The sequence below is a fragment of the Perna viridis genome, chromosome 14 (genome assembly GCF_037379345.1).
Source record: "Perna viridis isolate PV_CMFRI_1.1 ecotype Kerala chromosome 14, ASM3737934v1, whole genome shotgun sequence".
Taxonomy (NCBI): Eukaryota; Metazoa; Mollusca; class Bivalvia; order Mytilida; family Mytilidae; genus Perna; species Perna viridis.
In genome coordinates this window covers 21,947,288-21,968,361 of record NC_142458.1, presented here as the reverse complement: position 1 = coordinate 21,968,361, position 21,074 = coordinate 21,947,288, and the positions used below count along the sequence as shown (strand labels likewise).

The 21,074-nt window shown below is 33.8% G+C and overlaps 1 protein-coding gene across 1 annotated transcript; it reads left to right on the top strand.

Annotated features, from left to right (window-relative positions):
- The first annotated feature begins 15,083 nt into the window (after window positions 1–15,083).
- LOC148598640 (kelch domain-containing protein 9-like) lies at window positions 15,084–20,684 on the top strand. Its single transcript, XM_088562136.1, has 3 exons — window positions 15,084–15,155; window positions 18,150–18,269; window positions 19,224–20,684. The coding sequence occupies exons 2-3, from the start codon at window positions 18,182–18,184 to the stop codon at window positions 20,105–20,107; spliced, it is 972 nt and encodes a 323-aa protein (XP_088418262.1). The 5' UTR covers window positions 15,084–15,155; window positions 18,150–18,181; the 3' UTR covers window positions 20,108–20,684.
- Window positions 20,685–21,074: the final 390 nt, after the last annotated feature.

Here is a 21,074-nt window from a genome sequence, read left to right as displayed (position 1 = left end):
GCATTTTAGAAGGCATATATGGACAATATAACACACATTTTCGTGCACAAACTTAAAAGACATAGGCATTATAAAACTGAGTAAAATATCAGAATACATACACTATTGCAGTGTAGCACTAATAAGCAGCAAAATATATACAAATAAAGCATAGAAGTTAGAACCTACATGTATGCAGAACAACGACATTCCGGGCCATTCCAAATACCAAACTCAGTTCTTAAAATGAGAAAAACTATTTAGTGTCCTGAAATGGTTCGGAAGACCGTTTTATAAAGTAGATGCAGCAAAAGGAAAACTTTTCTTACCACTAGTACTGGTTTTGACCTGTGGTATCTAGTGGTCTAGTGTGGAAAATACATGTTAACAATCGTGATAGAAAAAAGTGTTATATTTGTGATTTAAAGGGTATATGGGAATAATTTACAAGTGACTGAATATAAAAACATTGTATAAATTCTGAATATTCAGCAAATATAGATTTTAAGTGATTGGAAAGTGATTATATAGACAATAACAAAAACAACGAATGCAAAAATCTAGGAAACGGCTTACTTTTCAGTAAATAAGGTAAACAGTAATCAAGCTGCCCAATCAATAAACACTGCAAACAGCTCAACTAGCAATGCACATTCAACACCAAATAGAAAATGTTCGAACTCTCAAAGTGAACATCTTGACAATAAGGAAATAAAAACAATAGAACCTACAGCAATGCAAATGCCAAAAATGCCCCCAAAAATGGGCGAATCCGAGATGTTTCTGCTCTCACCTGTTCAGACACTAGCAATAAATATCAGCGTTAGTTTTAGCAATCTCAATGACAGAGTGAATCAAATAGAAACTAATACAGAGGAAAACATATTGAAAAAATAAGAAAAGCGCTAGAAGCAAAAGTAAAATAGGAGGTCAACAAAGTTAAACAAGACATGCAAAATGATGTGAATACGATGAATGCTAAAATAGACAGTGCACAAAAGAACTTTGAAAATCTTATAAAAGATAAGAGTACCACCGACAATGTCAAAAACAATGTAATGATACGAAATCTGGAGTATGATGCTCGTAAAGAAAACGATAGTCAAATAACTACGAACAAAGTACAATCCCTCCTTAAATGGACTAAATCTCCAAGACAATTAAGATCAAATCTGTCACGAGAAAGAGAGGAAATGAAAATACAGGTGGCATCATGATAGTAAAATTGGAGGAGTTTGCTCAAAAGAAAAACATCTTCAGCAAAAAAACGAGAGTTGAAAAACAAACCCAAATACAAGAAAGTGTACATCGATAATGACCTATTGATCGAAACAAGAATACACCAGAGCAACTTGAGGGCCTTGTTAAAAGAAGTTTGAAAAGATCAGAAAATTACCTTCTTCGGCAATAGACTGGTAAACAAACTCCAATAGGATATTGCGGTTGTGTGCTTGGAACTGTCATGGATGGTCGATGTATAGAAATAACAACTCGATTTTCAGAAAACTCGTACTAGAAAATACTAACTGTGATATTTTTGCGGTCTGTGAAACATTCTTACGCGGTACGAATGAACTCGATTTGCCTGGCTTTTAATGGATAGGACATGATAGACCTGAGTTGCATAGAAATGCAATGAGAGAATCTGGTAGCGTCGGCATGTCGGTCAAGGTTGTACGAACTTTATGAAGTTGAAGTATTAAACAAAGAAATAGAAGGCATTTATGGATTTATTTTAAACATAGACATATAGATCTTAGCTTTGCGATCGCCGTTTGTTATTTACCGTCCTCTTAATCACGTAGAGTAAATGATCAGGAAGGCTTTTTCGAGGAACTATTGAAACAAGTCTACATATATATCAGAATAAAGGAAATGTGATTATTTGCAGAGGCTTTTATGCCCGTGTTGGCGAAAATTCTGATTATGTAGAAGAGGTAGATGATGTGAAACCACGATCAATTATTGATTTTACGGAAAACTTCAATGGGGATCTATTTTGTGACTGTTTAATCGATATTAACCCTGGATTCTAAATGGGCGCATCGGTGCAAATGATTTTACATATATCTCGCAACAAGGACGATTAGAGGTAGATTATATGTGCGTGCCGTATGAGCATATAGATAATATTTTAGATTTTTAAGTTGTTAAAATGTCTGAACTGATCTATCACGTGAACTTTAACCCGGAGAGTATACCAGACCACTAATATCAAAAGTCCTTCGAATGAAGAAGAAAACGAACAATGGAATGAAGATACATTGAAAAAACGTGACGTGCGTAATATACCGAATAACTTTTTAACGAAGGAAATTCCAGAAGGAAGGTCATAAAAACAATTACCAAAATAGAACATTCTATAAACATCGGACCTATTATTTAGACAGCTTATAGCGACTTTCATGAACTATTGAAAGATGAAATGAACGAGGAAATTCCGCTTAAGAAACCAATAACTCACAGCAAACGGGCTACATTGTTTTATAAGCCTTAATGGAATCAGACATTACAAACAGAGTGGGATACCGTATATCGAAGTGAGAAAGAATGGCTGAACTTTAAAGGTTGCTTCAATAGGAAGAAATTACTAAAGGAAATATATTACACTGATAGAAAGCAATTCGATAAGCTCAGTCGAAAATGTAAAAGACAATTTCAACTGCGGAAAGAAAATGAACTACACGAAAAGCTCAAAATCAGTTTTGAAAAAGCGTAGGAAAATTGGGAATTGTAAACGATATAAAAAGTCATATACCATGGGAAGGATCGATACTGATGTTATATCGGGCAGGGAACGTCTATTCGATTTAATGGAAATCTGACTTTGATCAATTGTTTACCGTAGATAGAAATTATAACGTGCCTGAAAATTTAGAAAACGATAGAAATCTGGATTTAACTGAAATAAATAGTGAGATCACTCGCGATGAAATCTTACAGGCAATTTAAGAAAGGCAGCTGGATTCGACGAGATACCAGTCGAAGTACTTAAAGCGATGCAGCAATTGGACTATTATACGTAATCTGCAAAGGTTGTATCAAATTAGGCAAAGTGCGGGAACAGTGGACTCAGGGAATAGTTCATCCGATTCTTAAACCCGGTACAACGGACAACAGGTTACCGCTTAACTACCATGGAATAACTTTAATGTCTGTTCCAGACAAGATATATTGCTGTGTGTTACATATACGTTTGAATAAACTATTAGAGGATAATGACATTCTCCGTCTAAAAGTAACATTGTTCACTTTTGTAACAACTCAGTCATGCGATCCGTTTACAATTTCACATGCTCGAACATAAATATTGAATACGCATCATCCTACAGATGTCTCGGGTAATGGTTTGATGAAAACCTGACGATGAATAATGGTGTCAAAGAACTTGCCAAATCAGCCAGCAGAGCATGCGCACTCGGTTTTTTCTACGGAAAGTTCATCAGTGCCGGTGGAATGTCGTATTCAGTGAACCCAAAGCTGTATTCAACCATGGTCGAACCAGTGTTAATGTATGGAGCTGGTATATGGGGGACTAAACCTTTCTCGTGTATAAACTCAGTTAAAAAAAGCAACAAAAATGTACCTTCCTGTAGGATAATTCACATCGAATACAGTTGCTAGATGCGACATTGGATGGACCTCGTGTTTTGCTAAACAACGGACAGCGTGTATCCGACTTACGTGCCGTATATTAAGATTAGATCATGAACATTAAACCATAAAGGATGGCTATTCTTAGTATCCAAGATGATTGAAAAGACAGATGCTACAAATATTGTAAACGATACTAATACATCAACAGTTATGAGAACTATACGGGAACGTTTAACTAATCTAGACAATGACGAATTTGTACAGGATCTGAACAATGATTTGAACAATATTAATGACAACAAAACTGCGGACGTATAGCCTTTACAAATCTAGTGTTGAGACTGAAACCTACGTAAAACAAAGAGTTCCACGTTTCGTCCGGAGAATAGTTGCTCAGTTCTGCAGTGGTTGTCTCCTGTTAGTCATAGAAACAGAACGATATGCACGACCGCAAACTCCTCTGAATGAGACACTGTGCTATTTTTGTGATGAACGTGTTGTTGAAGATGAGAAACACTTCCTGATTAACTTTGCATTAGACAACGACATTCGATATTATTTGAACTTAAAAGCTAGGAACTGTATACAAAATTTTGACACACAAGATTTGAACACTCAATTTATTAGGATATAATGAATTTTAATGACATCCAAACTTCTCTATCTTATGCATTATTTAATTTTTATCAGAGGAGAAAACGTTCCAATGTATGATTTTGTATGTAAACAAAATTGATCAGGGTTAATAATTTATCTAGATTATTTTATATATATTATATATAAACATTAATAGTTTCTAAAAATCATACTCCGCATACTATAAAAGTATATTTAATAGGAAGATTTCAATGTCTAAGAGATCTTTTGAAAATATTTGTTTATTAGAGCAGTGATATGCAAATGATTAATTTCGTAATTATCTATTTACTTATTTATTCGTTTTGTTTTATTTGCTTTCTATTAATTTTATTCATTTTTAATTTATGTATATATATTATTTTTTTAATTAGTTTTAACTTATCAAATGTACTTAGAAGTGTATATACAATATTAATTGTAATGACTTTGTGATACTTGTTCTATTTCTTTATTTTGATGACTTATTAAGTTTATCTTTAAATGGGTATTTTGGACTATTTCATTTCTAACAATGATAAGTATGTATTTGTATTTTTTATCTAGTTAAATAACAATTTTAATAATTCAAAACATTTCCATATATAAACTTAAATACCCTTTCACTATTAGTATAACTTCGTCTTAAAGATTTTTATTTTTGTGGTAGTTTTAATGCTTTTAAATATGTAAATATATGTGACGATGTAAATAACAGTGTCTCATAAGTCTAACCAGAGGCTGGGTATGTGATCATGATGTATATGTACTTTTAATTTTGTGTATTTTTATTTTGCTGATAAAATATGTGACACTTAAATAAACTTATTATTATTATTATTATTATTATTATTATTATTATTATTATTATTATTATTAAATCTAGTATATTGTTGTACCTGAAAGAATATTTTACAAGCTTTCATAATGGCCAGGTCACATAAGCATAAAGTTGATTTACAGGTTTCAATAGCCATTGTTCTTTGGCGTCTTATATGCAGAGAGGGCATCCTGCATAATGCGATCCAAATGTTCTTAGTATGAGCTAGACATGTCATCATACACAAAACGAAACGCTCTTGCACTTCTTCATTCTTATTTATTTATTTATTTATTTTTATTTTATTTTTTTTTGGAGAAATTTTGCCAGTACAGAAATGCCATGGTAAAGGGCAAAAATTAAAATTGTTAAGAATGATAGTACGGAAAATGATGAGTCTTGTGAGTCTTTTCAAAAATGGACCCAAACGCTTTAGTATATTTAGCTGTTGAGATGGCTACCTACATGCCCACATTACAAATACGAATATCAAAATTAAGTTTATAAACAATTTCAATACCCAATAGTTTCACAGTATTTTCACAAGATAAATTTGCAGAATTAATATTGATACATGATTGGTTTTCAACTGCTATGACCGAAATTTGTCAGGATTAGCCTGCATTTTATTTATTTTGAACCACTCAATCAGCTCTGGTGATTCAGTTTCTAAGGTGGTAATTTATACATCATAATCAGGTGAACAAAAGGATATGGTGTTATCATCAACATAATATAGTGCGACATGTGTGATGAAGTAAAAAATATCAATGACAAATACACTGAAAAGGTGATATCTGAGGATAGATCCTTGTGGCACTCCCTTGTGGATGTCATCCCAAGCTTAAGAATACTATTAATTTTGATTTGCTGTTTTCGATTAATTAAATAGATCCAGTCGTTGACATTTCACCGGTACCACTTCGAAGGTCGACGTGAGAGCGGAAACAACCTGCATGGCTCACTTCCGGCCAATATGTTGTGAATATGTCAGTGGTTAGTCCTTCGGCATCACGTACATTACAAGCAGTTCCATCTGCAGACTGGTTACAGAAAGCTGAGTATATCTCTTCTATAGCCAAGACACCAATGTTTGCTGGATTGGAGAAAGATGCAGTTCATGCAATTTTACAGCTTTTAAGCCAACACTAGTAAATGACGGGACGTCATTTTATAGCTGGGGGGAGTCTGTGGCAGAGTCAAACTTTATGGTTTGTATATTTTACATGTAAGTAATAATTTTTATTTCCGTAACATTGTACTTGTATTTACAGTATTTGTTTGTATTGCATATACTTGTATGATTAGTACATGTCAATTTTATACCTATTTCTTTCAGGGGTAGTCGAAGTTCATGGGTTTCTATTGGTCGTTTCCACGGGTCAGTGCGTTTCATGGTCATTTTTCTAATTTCGGCGGGTTTCCTTTGTTAAGTTTTGGTATTGTCTTCGAACTGTCGACATTGTTTAGTGTATAGTGCTTATTGAAATTTGCCAGTCTAGTTTGGAGATCATTTCTGTATTTAAGGTTTGTGCATTTACTTTAACATCTTTAACCTCACTAATATGCACTCCTGTGTAAGTGTTACGAATGAATGAATGAGTTTAAAAGACCGTTTGGCGTATGAAAAGTGCGTGTTATTGTGTGCGTATGGTATTGAATGAATTTAAAACTTAAATCGTCAATGGTATAAAATGAATTTCCCGTAAAAGCTCTAAATTCATTGTCATCTCTTTATGAATTTAATGTAGTGCATTCATTTCATTTTACCGCATTATTTATGAATCCATCATTTGTTCTCTTTAGGTGGACATTACACATGCAAGATGAAATAGTTGTTATTGACAAAGCATTTGCACCTCATGCAGGGTATGTACTAGTTAATGTAATGATATTTACCATTTTGTCAGTTCTGTATAAGTAGTTCTTGTTAAAGTCGCTAGAATATCATTAAGTTCTGTTCAATTTACATTATGCATTATTTATTTCGCCTATATTTCACTGTAAATCCGTATTTTTGCTGTATTTGATAACGAGATGCATTAATGTACGAAAGACGTGCATATTTTTTGGTATGTTCCATGTTAAGTTCAGAATACAAATAACTATTTTGAACCGTATGTAAAAGTCATTAAAGTATGGCGAGCCGTTGTGGAATTTATTCCCCATTTATTGATATCAATAAATATTTAATAACATGTTAATAGATATTTAATAACATGTTGATAAATATTTAATAACATGTTGATAAATATTTATTAACACGTTGATAAATGATTTATTAATATCAATAAATAGATGAATTATTAACATGTTGATAAATATTTATTAACGTGTTGATAAATTATTTCTTAATATCAATAAATAGAACGAATTGACATGTTATTAAATCTTGTTCCGGAAGACTTGCATGCCGGGTAATATCCAATGTTATTGTCATTACGGTACGTATCGATTTCGGCACATGACAACGGTAAACGAGATACCCGTTATATACACTATATTTCGTTACCAAACGGGTCTATGTGTGTATTCTGCTATATTATTCAGTATGAAATGGAAACAGCTTACTTCAAGACACGCAAAGGGGTGACCATCCATTTTTTGATTTATTATTAGTATATATAATAATAATAATTTTTAAGTGTTAGAATAAATCTTATAATTACTGTTGAAGAGTCCCATTCCCTTGAGAAAGTAATTCACTTTAAGAGCACGACACGGCTTGGGTTTTGTTGTTTTTTTTTTCTTAAAAAATTACGACCCGATTAGTTTCCAACGAAATAAATTAGGTCTCAATTAATCTAAGAACAATTATACCCCAAAACACACACATGCAAACAATATATTTTTTTATATTTATTTATTTTTGTTATACGGTACATTTCATGTATGTAGGGCATCATATACATGTGACAGGTTTTGTTGAATGAATTCGCTATTTATTGTGAAAATTGGCAATTAAAAATAAATACTGAGGAGACAAAAGTTCTAATATTTTGTTGTGTATGAATTCCACAAAACTTTTTTTTTAAACAAGAATGAATAAGAACTATCTTGGTATATATTTCCCAGAAGTGGTTCCTTTCTGAAAACACGAAAGTATTTATATGATCAAGGTATAAAAGCTGTGACCTAACATACTAGCACATGACAGTACACGTGGCTACCCGTGAAACCTAATTACACCTTAAAACACGTGGTGTAGATACGTGCGTAAAAGTCGAAGAGCTTTTATCATTTTGTTTAATTTACTTCATGCCTTGACTGATGAAGAGATCTGTGAGGAACTGAAATCACAAGGCGTTAAGTCAGTGAAAAGGTTTACTTCTCGACATGCAGATGCAATCACACCAATGAGAACAATCCTGTTAACATTTAGTTCCACTTCAGTGCCATCTCATGTCTACATTGGTCCATACAGGACAGCTGTCAGTCTGTATATTCCTAACCCACTTCGGTGTTTTAAATGCCAGAAGTTTGGGCATGGAAATGGCCAGTGTAGAGGAAAGCTGTTTTGTTTCCGATGCTCTGAAGAAGGACACGAGGGAATCGACTGCAAAAAAAGATCTGAAATGCAGAAACTGTGAGGAAGCTCACATGTCATCATCTAAAGATTGCCCTCTTTATAAGAAAGAAAAAGATATTTTAAAGATTAAAACTGGGAAAAAAATTCATATAGTGAAGCTCGCCAGAAGTGGTCCCTTTCCAACAATTTTCTTGCATCTGGCAAAACATCTTATGCTAGTGTTGCAAAGCGTGCTTGTTTGTCCTCGACTGTTGAGGTGCAGACGATCATGAGTTGGAAAGAGGATATCAATGGTCTTGCCAAACTGCCCACTGAGGTATCCACCAAAATAATGAAACCATCCACAAAATGTTTAGAGGAAATTAAAAAGGCCAGAGCTAAAAAATCTCACCAATGTTCCCAGACTCAGTCATCCCAAAATTCCGGATCATCTTCAAAATCATCTCCATCATCACAACAGTCATCGTCTTCCAAATCTCAACAGAAGAATGTCCAACCCCCAAAAAAGTTGGGGTATTTCCGTGTGGAGGACTTGGAGAAATCTAAGTCTAGGCGACAGATTGTGTCGCCTGTGGTGTCGGACTCGGATTCCGAGTCTGACATGGAAACAACAGATCATGGACTTTGTCCAGGTGAAAACTGGCTGGGTCCCGACCTTGATCAGATTGACCAAACAGATCCTGTTGCCATGAAAAAATACAAGGAGCAGCGCGCTCAGTCAATTCGAATTGACCTTAATGGTGGCACTCGTAATAGAAGGTCATCGAGTCGTGGTCGCGGATCCAAGTCATAGAAAATATCCCCCATTCGTCACCCATAAAAAATGGCCAAATTACTTCAATGGAATTGTCGAGGTTTAAAGGCTAATATTTTGGAATTAACTCTTCTTGTTCAGTCTATTTTACCAGTTGCATTATGTCTCCAGGAGACTCATTTAAAAGAAACGGATCAAATTTCCGTAAAAGGATATACAATGTATAGTACATTTGCTGAGGCAAATGAACGAGCTGCTGGTGGATCTACCATTTTTATTAGGGACAGAGTAATACATAGTTCAGTTCCTTTAACTACCGATCTACAAGCAGTGGCCGTTCGGTTATCCCTTAATAAAACCATAACCGTTTGTTCCATTTACATTCCCCCAAATTCAATTTTGTGCAGAAATAAATTAGTTGATTTGGTTAAACAGTTGCCCAAACCATTTATTATTTTGGGTGATTTTAATGCTCATAATCCTTTATGGGGAAGTAATCATACGAATGATAAAGGTAAAAAAAGTTGAGGAGCTCCTTCAGCAAGAAGATTTGTGCATATTTAATGACGGATCTTCAACGTTCCTTCATTTAGGCAATGGATCGTATTCTTCTATTGATTTAAGCATTTGTGATCCTCTCGTATTTTCAGAGTTTACATGGCGAGTTCATAATGACTTGTGCGGGAATGATCATTTTCCAATTATTTTGGAGCATTTATCCTCCAAAACGGAGGAACGTCAACCTCGTTTTAAACTTGAGAAAGCAGATTGGGCTTCATTTGAAGCCCACTGTCTTGAAGAATTACGATTAGAAACGATGAAGGATGTTGAAGATCCCATTTTATTATTTAATGAAAGACTGACATCAATTGCTAATAAAACAATACCTAAAACCTCGACAAATCCAAAAAGGCCTAGTAAACCATGGTTTACTGATGAGTGCGACAAAGCGATCGAAGAACGCAACAAGGCCCATCGCCGGTTTGACAAAAATCCTACACCAGCAAATCTGTCAAACTTCCGAATATTTCGAGCAAAAGCTCGACGTACATGTAAACAAGCCAGACGAACCTCTTGGAAAAATTTTGTTTCTAGTATTAAATCTCACACTCCCCTCAATAAAGTATGGAATTTTATTAGAAAAGGAAAAGGAAAAAATTCGAATTCTTCAGTGAAACACCTTAAAGTTGGTAATACCACACTAACCACCGAAAAAGATATCGCCAATAAGCTAGCCGAAACGTTCGCTAAACATTCATCCTCAACTAACTACAAACCGGATTTTCAAAAAATTAAATCATCTGCAGAAAAGACAAAATTAAACTTCAAGTCAAATAATGCTGAATCCTACAACTCTCAATTTTCTATAGAGGAACTAAAATCGTCACTGGCTAAAGCCCACGATACAGCTAGTGGGCTAGATAATATTCACTATCAACTTTTGAAACATCTTCCTGATCCATCTCTACATACACTTCTTGCGTTAATGAACGAGATATGGACTTCTGGTAACGTTCCGTCCATCTGGAAAACGGCTTCAGTTGTCCCTATTCCAAAACCAGGAAAAGATCATACGGATCCTTCAAATTATCGCCCGATCGCATTGACAAGCTGCGCCTGCAAGACAATGGAACGAATGGTCAATGATCGCCTTGTGTGGTTCCTTGAGAAGCACAACTTACTCACTAATATTAAGTGTGGTTTTAGGCAAGGCAGAAGTACTCTTGACCATTTAGTCCGGTTTGAAACGCTCATCAGAAATGCATTTGCTAAAAATGAGCATGTTGTGTCGGTCTTTTTCGATTTAGAAAAAGCCTATGACACGACGTGGAAATATGGTATTTTAAAAGATATATTTGATATGGGGTTGAAAGGAAGACTTTCTCTGTTCTTGTCTAATTTTTTGTCAGAGCGTCATTTTAATGTAAGGGTAAATTCGACTTTTTCTGCGGAGAAGGAACAGGAAATGGGAGTTCCTCATGGAAGTATTCTTTCTATCACTCTTTTCGGTATTAAAATTAATAGTTTAGCCCAAGTTTTGAAGGACAATATTGACGGTTCCTTGTATGTAGACGACTTTTTGATCTGCTACAGGGGACAAAATATGAGTAATATTGAAAGGCAGTTACAACTTTGCCTCAAAAGAATTGAGAAATGGGCTTTGGAGAATGGGTTTAAGTTTTCTACATCTAAAACTGTTGGTATGCACTTTTGTCGAAAGCGAAAGCTGCATCCGGACCCAGATCTCTTTCTTTATGGTAATAAAATCAAAATAGTAGAAGAAACAAAATTCCCTGGATTACTTTTTGATAGTAAACTTTCTTTTCTTCCCCATATCAAATTACTTAAATCTAGGTGTCTTAAGGCACTAGATATTTTAAAAATGGTGTCCAGTACCGATTGGGGTGCTGATACCTCAATTTTATTAAATTTATATAGATCTTTGGTTAGGTCTAAACTTGATTATGGATCTATTGTTTATGGTTCCGCCAAAAAATCTTACCTTAAAATTTTAGACGCTGTTCACCACCAGGGGTTGCGACTTTGCCTTGGTGCCTTCAGAACCTCTCCTATTGAGAGCCTTTATTCCGAGGCAAATGAACCATCCCTTGGAAACAGACGTTTGAAATTAGGTCTTCAATATGTAAGTAAACTTATGGCCTACCCAGATAGCCCTGCCTACGACTGTCATTAATCCTATTTATGTCGACATTTATCGAAAACATGAAAGCAAAACCCCTCCTTTTGAAATTCGAATAAAACCTCATTTGGAAGCAGTTCATCTGGAGACCAATGCAGTGACACCTGTTGTTACTTCGAAATGCCCTCCATGGGAGCTTCCACACCCTTCTTTCATTTTTGATCTGCGTGAATATAAAAAGTCCGATACCAATCCTTTATTTTTACAACAAAAATTTTCTGAAATTAAAGCAAATTATCCAGATTTTTCGACGGTGTATACAGATGGCTCAAAAGATGGCGATAGCGTTGCATGTGCTGCTGTCCATGGTGACAGAACTGTAACTGAAAGGTTGCCATCAAGCGCTTCCATATTCACAGCTGAAGCTCGAGCCATATTGTTAGCACTTAAATTGATTACTCAATCTAATCTGTCACAGTTTATTATTTGTTCTGACTCTTTGAGCTGTCTTTTGGCAATTAAGAATCACAAACTGAAAAACACTCTTATCTTACAAATTTTATATTTTATTCATCGACTTCGGGAATTCGATATAGAGATTGTTTTTCTCTGGGTACCCAGTCATGTTGGTATTCAGGGGAATTCAGTTGTAGACAGGGTTGCCAAGAAGGCATTAAATGAAATAATAAAGGACGTTACACCGATTTTAAACCTTTAATAAGGAAATATATTTTAAAGATGTGGCAGGACCGATGGGACGGTCTTGAACACAACAAACTCAATTCCATAAAACCCGATCTAGGCGTTCATCAATCCGGGTCGGGCAATCGCAAAGAGCAAGTGGTCATGACTAGATGCCGCATTGGACATTCTAGATTTACACATGGCCATTTGCTTGTTGGTGATCCTCCACCTGAGTGTATCCTATGTGATTGCCCTTTCTCTATCAAACATGTTCTCCTAGATTGTGTGGATTTTGCCAACACCAGGCAAAATTATTTTGACTGCGCCAATATGTTTGAATTGTTCAAGACCGTTTCATCTAAAAACATTATCGATTTCTTGCGGGACATCGGTTTATTTAATAAAATCTAAATTGGATACCTTCCTTGATTTTTCAATATTTTAAATGTTTTATCGAAGTTATGTTTCTATATGTATTTTATGTCTTAGGTTCACCTTTTATGTACCTTTTTATATGTAAATAACTTTTTGTTTTAATTTCATTATTTTATGAAGAGACTTTGATCTTGCTTTTAATATTTTAATTTCATTAAATGTTCTTGCCGTGATATGGCCCTGGTCGCCGAAACGGCATTAAAAGATAACAATCAATCAATCAAGCTTTACTTTAATAGTGGTTATTATCAAATATATGTTCTTATATAATTATTCTGTTATTAAATCAGATATAGATTTTGTTTTAGCCACTTGTCCACGTGATTGTATGCACTTTTCCTAACAGTATTTATGCAAATTTTAAGTGTTTTTTTTCATACTTGAATTAGGTTCCACTATATAGATAGGTCACTGCAGATAACTTTATGACACTTTGTGGAAATAAAGCTATATTGAGACACTTAAACAAGTAAATCCAACATTTTTTCCCTGTAAAAAGTATATATTTTTCAAAACCTTATATTACATGTATGGAGATCCATAAAAATAAGATATATATTCTTTTCTATTTTGTTATGAAAATCTGTAGCCATGGTAACAATAAAATATACATAAATAAAAATAATTGAAAAACAGCCTGTTGGTGCAGGGTAGAGAATCCAATCTGGTAAGGACCTGAATCTTTCCGGATAGCTTTAAGCATGCATTTTACACGTCTTCACCTTCACAAGTATTGCATCTATTTATGTATGATAGCTCTACCACTCACAATCAATATTTCCACCAAGTACCACCTCTTATTTTTATGTTGTACAAAATTAGACCGGGTCAGTTGTGTGTAAGAAACGGTGCACCTAAATCCCATTTGTACAGTGCAACCTTAAGGAGATGGATTTGTTTTTACATAGAAATATTTCGTATTGTTTGGAAAGATCTGTATATGAGGATTACAAAAATACCAAATTTATTTATATTGAAGAATAGATATCAAGATTAAGTTCTAAGTATAATTTTCGGAGTGATGTAGTTTGTGTTAAAAAATATATAATACGTGTAAAATATGTAAGATTTATTGATATCAATAAATGCCAATTTATTGATATCAATAATTAATCCTTAATATCAAAAATTCATCTATTAATATCAATAAATGAATTATTGATATCAATAAATAATTTATTGATATCAATAAGTGGGGAATAAATTCCACAACGGCTTGTCATAAAGGGCCAAAAAGTTGTGTGATAAATAATGGACATTTACCAAATTTCTTTGAATTAGAAAGAAGATGTCGTCAACGTGACCCTCTCAGTACATTTGTACATGTGGCTGACAGTAAAACCACACTATGCCAATATGCAGTTAAAGTAGCGTATTATACATGTATGTGTTAAACTGGTATCGTATACCATGATAGAGAATCCTATACTTTCTCTACGATGTGAGTAATTTGACATGTTTTACATGTTTATTGTTAAATTGAACTAAGTATTCTTTGTTATTGTTTCAGTGCTTTTATTGTGAATTGCCAACTATGGATGGAATAAAAGAATCCAAATCACCTGTATTTAGTCGAAGCCCTGTTACGTACTGAACATGATTGGCTTTTTTTTTTTTTAGAGAGTATTTTATCATCTTTGATCTGGTCGATCTAAATTTACTAATGTATAAAAATCCTTCCCTAAATCATTTAATTAAAATAATAATAATAATATCGATAATTTTGTTATACATTTAAAATAGACGAATATCCAAACTGCGTGTATAGAAACAAACATGTCCTTCGGATAGAATTCGATGGTTATTTTTGAATATTTTTCGAAGGCTGAAATATTTTGGCCACCGGATACAGTATAAAATCTCTATAATAGTATGACTTTATGTATAAAATAATGGGAAATTTACAATTGATCGAAAACGGCGAATCTCTTACACAAGTTTGTATATTACTTTATATATTATCAGATTGACGAAATACACACTTAACTTCAGGACTTTGATTTTCCAATTATTTCTTTTTATCTCCCTTGATATTCGCTCTTCAGGGTGGTATCGAATGTAAACAGTGAATTCGACAGATTTTATCTGTGTATATTTCTTGGTTAGTTATTAAGACTTATTTCATGTCCTCTTATAGCTGATTATTGTTACTTTTGTGGTTTTTGATACAAGTCTGGCATATTATATGGTCGGGCTTCGAAAATTAAAATCGGTTGTCGGTAAAACCACAGACACTTTAAAATTGTTCCTTGGTAAATATCGTCCTGTATAAAACGTTCATGATTTTTTAAAGGCATATTTCTTTGCAAGCATGTATTCATAAAAAAAGGTTCAAGACCTCGTGCAATGACAAGAAGAGAAAAAAAAAGATTGAACTTGAAAGAGTAATCAAGGGAACCAAGGTTATAGTGGTGATCAAAAGAATGTAATCCAGGGACAAAGACCAGACATGGAAAACAGACATACACAGCAAAGAACATAAAGTAACTAAAATCATACATACAAAGTAACAAAAGCAAATGAGCAACTCGGACTCCACGGAAAAACTGGGAGGATGGACCAGGTGCACCGGTAGGGTAAGTGTCTTCTGCTTTTCTAGAAACACCCGCCAAGTTGCTCATAAAAAGTCAAGTCCAGGGTAGACAAACGAGAAAAGGAAAACTATGACCCATTGAATATATCAGTTTTCATGGTGCAGATGGATACACCATAACGATCCACAAGTTCATGATGACGACCATAAAACTTCTGTAGTGATGATTTCAATCTTGTTAGAGTTATAGTGTGATACAAAAAATCTGCATAGTTTCGGCATAACGTATGAGTTGTGATATGAGCACTCCATATGCAGGTGCCGAAGAGATGTTGCCACAGATGAAAGGAAAGTTGACAATTCAGAATGAAAAGTCATCACATTTGTCGTAAAGTTTTGTCAATAGTTTTCCTTTAACATCGATTTCTAAGTGTAGGTTAAGATATGAGGCTGACTTCACAGTGTCTGTAGTATCCTTTATCTCAAGTTCTTTTGGGTTGATGCGATGTATCAAATCCCCGAAATTAGGATTGTTTAAAGATAATACGTCATCTATATAGTGGAAACTGAGATTGAAGGATCTAGCCAAATGATATTCTTTCTTTCTGATCAGATAAGCTATAAAGTCAGCACAGTGTCTGTAGTATCCTCTATCTCAAGTTAGATAGTTTTGTTAGTTTGTCGTAAAGTTTTGTCAATAGTTTTCCTTTAACATCGATTTCTAAGTGTAGGTCAAGATATGAGGCTGACTTCACAGTGTCTGTAGTATCCTTTATCTCAAGTTCTTTTGGGTTGATGCGATGTATCAAATCCCCGAAATTAGGATTGTTTAAAGATAATATGTCATCTATATAGCGGAAACTGAGATTGAAGGATCTAGCCAAAATGATATTCTTTCTTTCTGATCAGATCAGCTATAAAGTCAGCAAAAGTCTCGAAAATTTACTCCATTTGTGCTACACTTAGACTTAATGATAAGCGTGCCTCGTGTACTCAGCATGGGACATTAAAAAAAAAAATTGTCAGACATCGGTGAAATAAATTATCTATAATTTGATGGGTTCATTCACATCTTAGATAGCTAAATATTTTGTGATGTCACTCCATATGATGATGTGATGTAAAAAAGTGATAACAAAAATTGCCATTGTTATTGGTTGTGTGTTTGTGTCATATTGTCTATAAAGTGTGAATGGTTGAAAACAACAGGAAGTTTCTAACCGTGTTCTTCTATCACAATTGGTGACGCAATAAATGGACAATTGATAAGTCTCATACCTGCTAACTTGCACAATTCAATCGTGTGCTCACAATTTTGCTCATTTGTACCGCCAAAATGATTTTTCAGGTCGAAGTCCCAAACCTGATTTTGTCAAAATTATCTAAAAAACTCAGAATTCAAACCCCTTAATTCTTGTTTGAATTTCATTTCTTTGATTAGATATTTGTTTGTTTGTTTGTTTGTTGGGATTTAGATTAGAGAAGTCATAAATATAAAAGGTGTAAATTGCTGTCTAAACAGGTATGGGTATGTTTTATTACAGGTAAATAATCTCTGATGAGCAATCAGCTGATCAGTGTTATCAATGATAATTGGCAATTAGAATATGAATCCTGATTGGATCTACCACTATTTCATAAACAACCAATAATTTTTTAAAGATTGATTTCTACTCCACAATTACATTTGTAATTTGACAAATACTGTCAATTTCACAGGTCAAAAATTTGTAGAACCATGTATGTAAACAAATAAAATTACTATTGTTTATACAAAATCAGTTACCTCCCCTGCAGTCTTCAATTCTTTTTTCACATTTCATGTAATTTTTAACAGTGCAGTATATTTCCACAAAGTTTTGTTTGCAATAGTTAAAAGATTAACATTCCTTTTAAATATTGTTGATTTTGGAAATTTGGTACATTTGTAATAACATTCTTGAAGATTTGTTTCATGTCTTCATATACTGAACCTTGTGGTATTCATTTAATGAAAAGAAAAACTTGCTCAAATTTCCAACATATTGTGTAGATCTTCCTGTCCCGTAGATCATGACTTGAGTATTTAGGCAGAGAACTTGTTAGGACTGAACCTCTTTAAGTTGGAAACTGAACATTGACATTCTAAGAATGATGGAAAGATGGGCTCAGTGTATTATTAAATACTAGAAATACATTTGAATGTAAATACTAGTTTTTCTCATTTATTTTTTTTAAATTAAAACTTCAGCATTTCAATTAGGTTTGGAGGATCCACCACAAAAAAAAATGTGCATATACAATTCAATCTAATTACAGTGCATGCACATGTTATCCAAACTTATTATCCAAATGACCACAAACTTTACCTCTTTCAGCAGACAGCTGACAAAATAATCATTGATTAGTTAGAAAAGCCTTGTGTCTTAAAGTCTCCTGGTAAACAAATACACAAATAATATTAGTCAAAGTCAGTTATGTACAAAAATTTAACAATACATGTATACATCTTCACTTCAAAATTTTTCTTAATTGTAATAAAGAAAGATCAATTTGAACATATTGTTTATCTCTGTAATCTAGGAAGAATCATGGAGAGTACTAGATAATATATAATGGCAATGGGTGGCAAGTTGTTGATGGATTGGGAGCTGGTTTCTCCAGTAGGACCTAACTTAGCTTTCCATGTGGGTTGTACTGTGGGTAAGATATTGTTATTCTCATAATAAAATAGGTTGCTTTTTCTGTTCTTCATCTGTATGAAGTATAAAACAGCCAAAATCTAGTATTCCTTGAGTAGGTTAGGCTCAGTGTAATGCTGATTTATAATAATAGCTTTAGCAAATCACTTGTGGTGTATCTTTCCAATATGGAAACTGTTGAATGTTAATTGGTATTTCCAAGTCCTCTCTATTACATGATATTCCAACTTTGGGAAAAGTCATTAATTTAGACTTTCCCCTATTTCCTGTAAAGATTATTCATGGTAAAATGGCAGGTCAGAAGATGAAGAGCAAGGGAAATTTTTATGCAAGAAAGTTTTTTTTTTTTTTTTTTTTTATAAATTTATAGTAAAAAATAGATTTCTAAAGTCTAACAATGCTCGTACCATCTACAAATGAAAAAATTGGCATCAATTATGATCTTAGAAGGCCAACAATGTTTCAGAAAAAAGTTTTGCTATATGAATATGTTTATTTTGGTACCAATTTTTTGTCCAGTAGGGCTATATAATTACAAATGAATTCTGGATTTCCCAATTTAAAAAAATCTATAATATAAACAGCTTTAACAGTTGAAAAAAACACTAAAAACATACATTGAAATATATGTATAAATTGATTGAACCATTTCAATTGATATGTTTTTATCAATTATCAAGCAGTTGTCTCTCAACGGATGTGAAACAAAGTGCATAACACCCTGAAAACAGTTTATACCAAGGATAGTGAAATATGTTAACTGACTATAGTGAAATCTGCCATACCCAAACTCTGAAGAAGCTGAAAACCTGTCAAAACCAGACTCTTTTTATTTAATCTGTTATTTATACCTGGGTAAACCAAACATTTTCTAAATCTTAACAGGAGACCAAAACATATTTCACTGTAAATACATGTAGTATTGCTATAATATTATAAAAACTTGTTTCCTTAGGTAATAATTTCTACATCCATGGAGGTGTTGAGAAGAAGGATAGTAAGATACCATCTAATAGATTCTATTGTATGGATTCATCTATGCAGTGGACTGAGATAACAGTCCCAGGGAGCCCCATGCTAAGCCACCATGCTGCTGTCCCATTAAATAATAGGTATGTCATTTTGGTCGGTGGCTGGACTGGAAAATCTAGAACTTCCAATGTTTATGTATTTGACACAGAAAAGAGACTATGGACATTCCCTACAGTGACTGGATTCCCTGAGGGTGGAGGATTAAGCTCTCACACTGCTACGCACATGGATAACGGTATGATTCTTGTACTTGGAAGGGAAGGGGGATTGCGCACTCAAAGAAGACATGGAAGTGGTTTTCTACTGCATTGTCAACCTGAGGAAAAGAAATGCACTTATTCCGAATATACGCAAGCAACAGCTTCAAGATCTGGTCACACTGCAAATATTGCTGCTTCTACACTATTCATTGTTGGGGGCCGTGACAATAATCTTTTAGAATTTCAGTCTGGATTCAAAAGTGCAACATCAGATGCAGGGGCAACAGAAAAAATCCTCCAGGTGGCGCAAAAATTGAAACCAGTAGACAAGCATCCATCAGGGAGGAAAAACCATGTTACCATAACGGGCAAAGGGGCCTTATTGATCCATGGTGGCGAAACTTTTGACGGAAAAAATAGAGAACCTGTAGGAGAAATGTATGTTCTGACAACAAAACCAATTAATGTTTATAATGTCGGTAGATCATTAATCAACCGAGCTGGTCATGTGAGTGGGACAATCGGAGATCAAATTGTACTACATGGGGGTGTTGGCAAGGGGAACATTATTTATGGGGATACACATAAACTGTCATTTTATGTATAATTTGAACCTTGCTAAAAATAATGCTGTTAAATTTACATCACTTGTTTTATGATGAACTTGCCAGGTTTTGATATTTGATTCTTTAGATCACTAGTTCACATGGATAAAGAAGATAAAAAAAAATACTAGCCCAGCAATTCAATATTCCAAAGTTTGATGATGAAGCAAGTGTATTCAAATAATTATTTAGTTCTATTGGGCTGTTAGCCTTACAAAATTTACTAACTAATGTCAGGGACTAATGCTTGGGCTAATGTTAGTGTCATACCCTCCTTTATTATTACACATAAATTGTTTTTTTTTTAATTTTGACATATGCCAAAAATTGGAAGCTTCTAATGAATTCAAAACATACAAAGTTAAACAGATTGATAAACACAAAAAATGCTACTCATATATAAAATTAAATAAGGTAGTATTTTATTTTGCATAATATAGCTTACTTACTTGCAAAGTATGCTTACAATAGTTCAGACTGCGTACTGATATTCAGTTAACCCTGTGAATATATTTTAGAGTATCACCTTGCATGTACCAGAAATTTTGACTTTCCAGTAAATTGTGAATGCAAATTGTACTTCTTATTTCTTTGTTTGATTTTTGTGAAAGGGCATGTTTACCAAACTTAGTTGAATTTTGTTTGCATGTTAGTTGATCCTAAGTTAGTTGATCCTAAGTTTTTCCATGTTGAGAGACTGAAAAAGTTGAAGAAATCTGCAATGTTCTCAATTAGAACATTTTTTTTATCATTTTTTTTTCAATGTGAAATTCAATACATCTTGTGTTACTTTTGTTAGATTCCCTCAGTTTTTTTGAATGAGTGGATGAAAAGTTGCTGTGATATTTTTTAACGTTTTGCATTTTCCCTCATTACGCCCGTTTAGCTTGTACATGGCATATGTGGGTGTTGTTTTTCTCCTGTCTTTTTTTGTGATTGTTGTTTAACCATTATACATGTTATGAGACT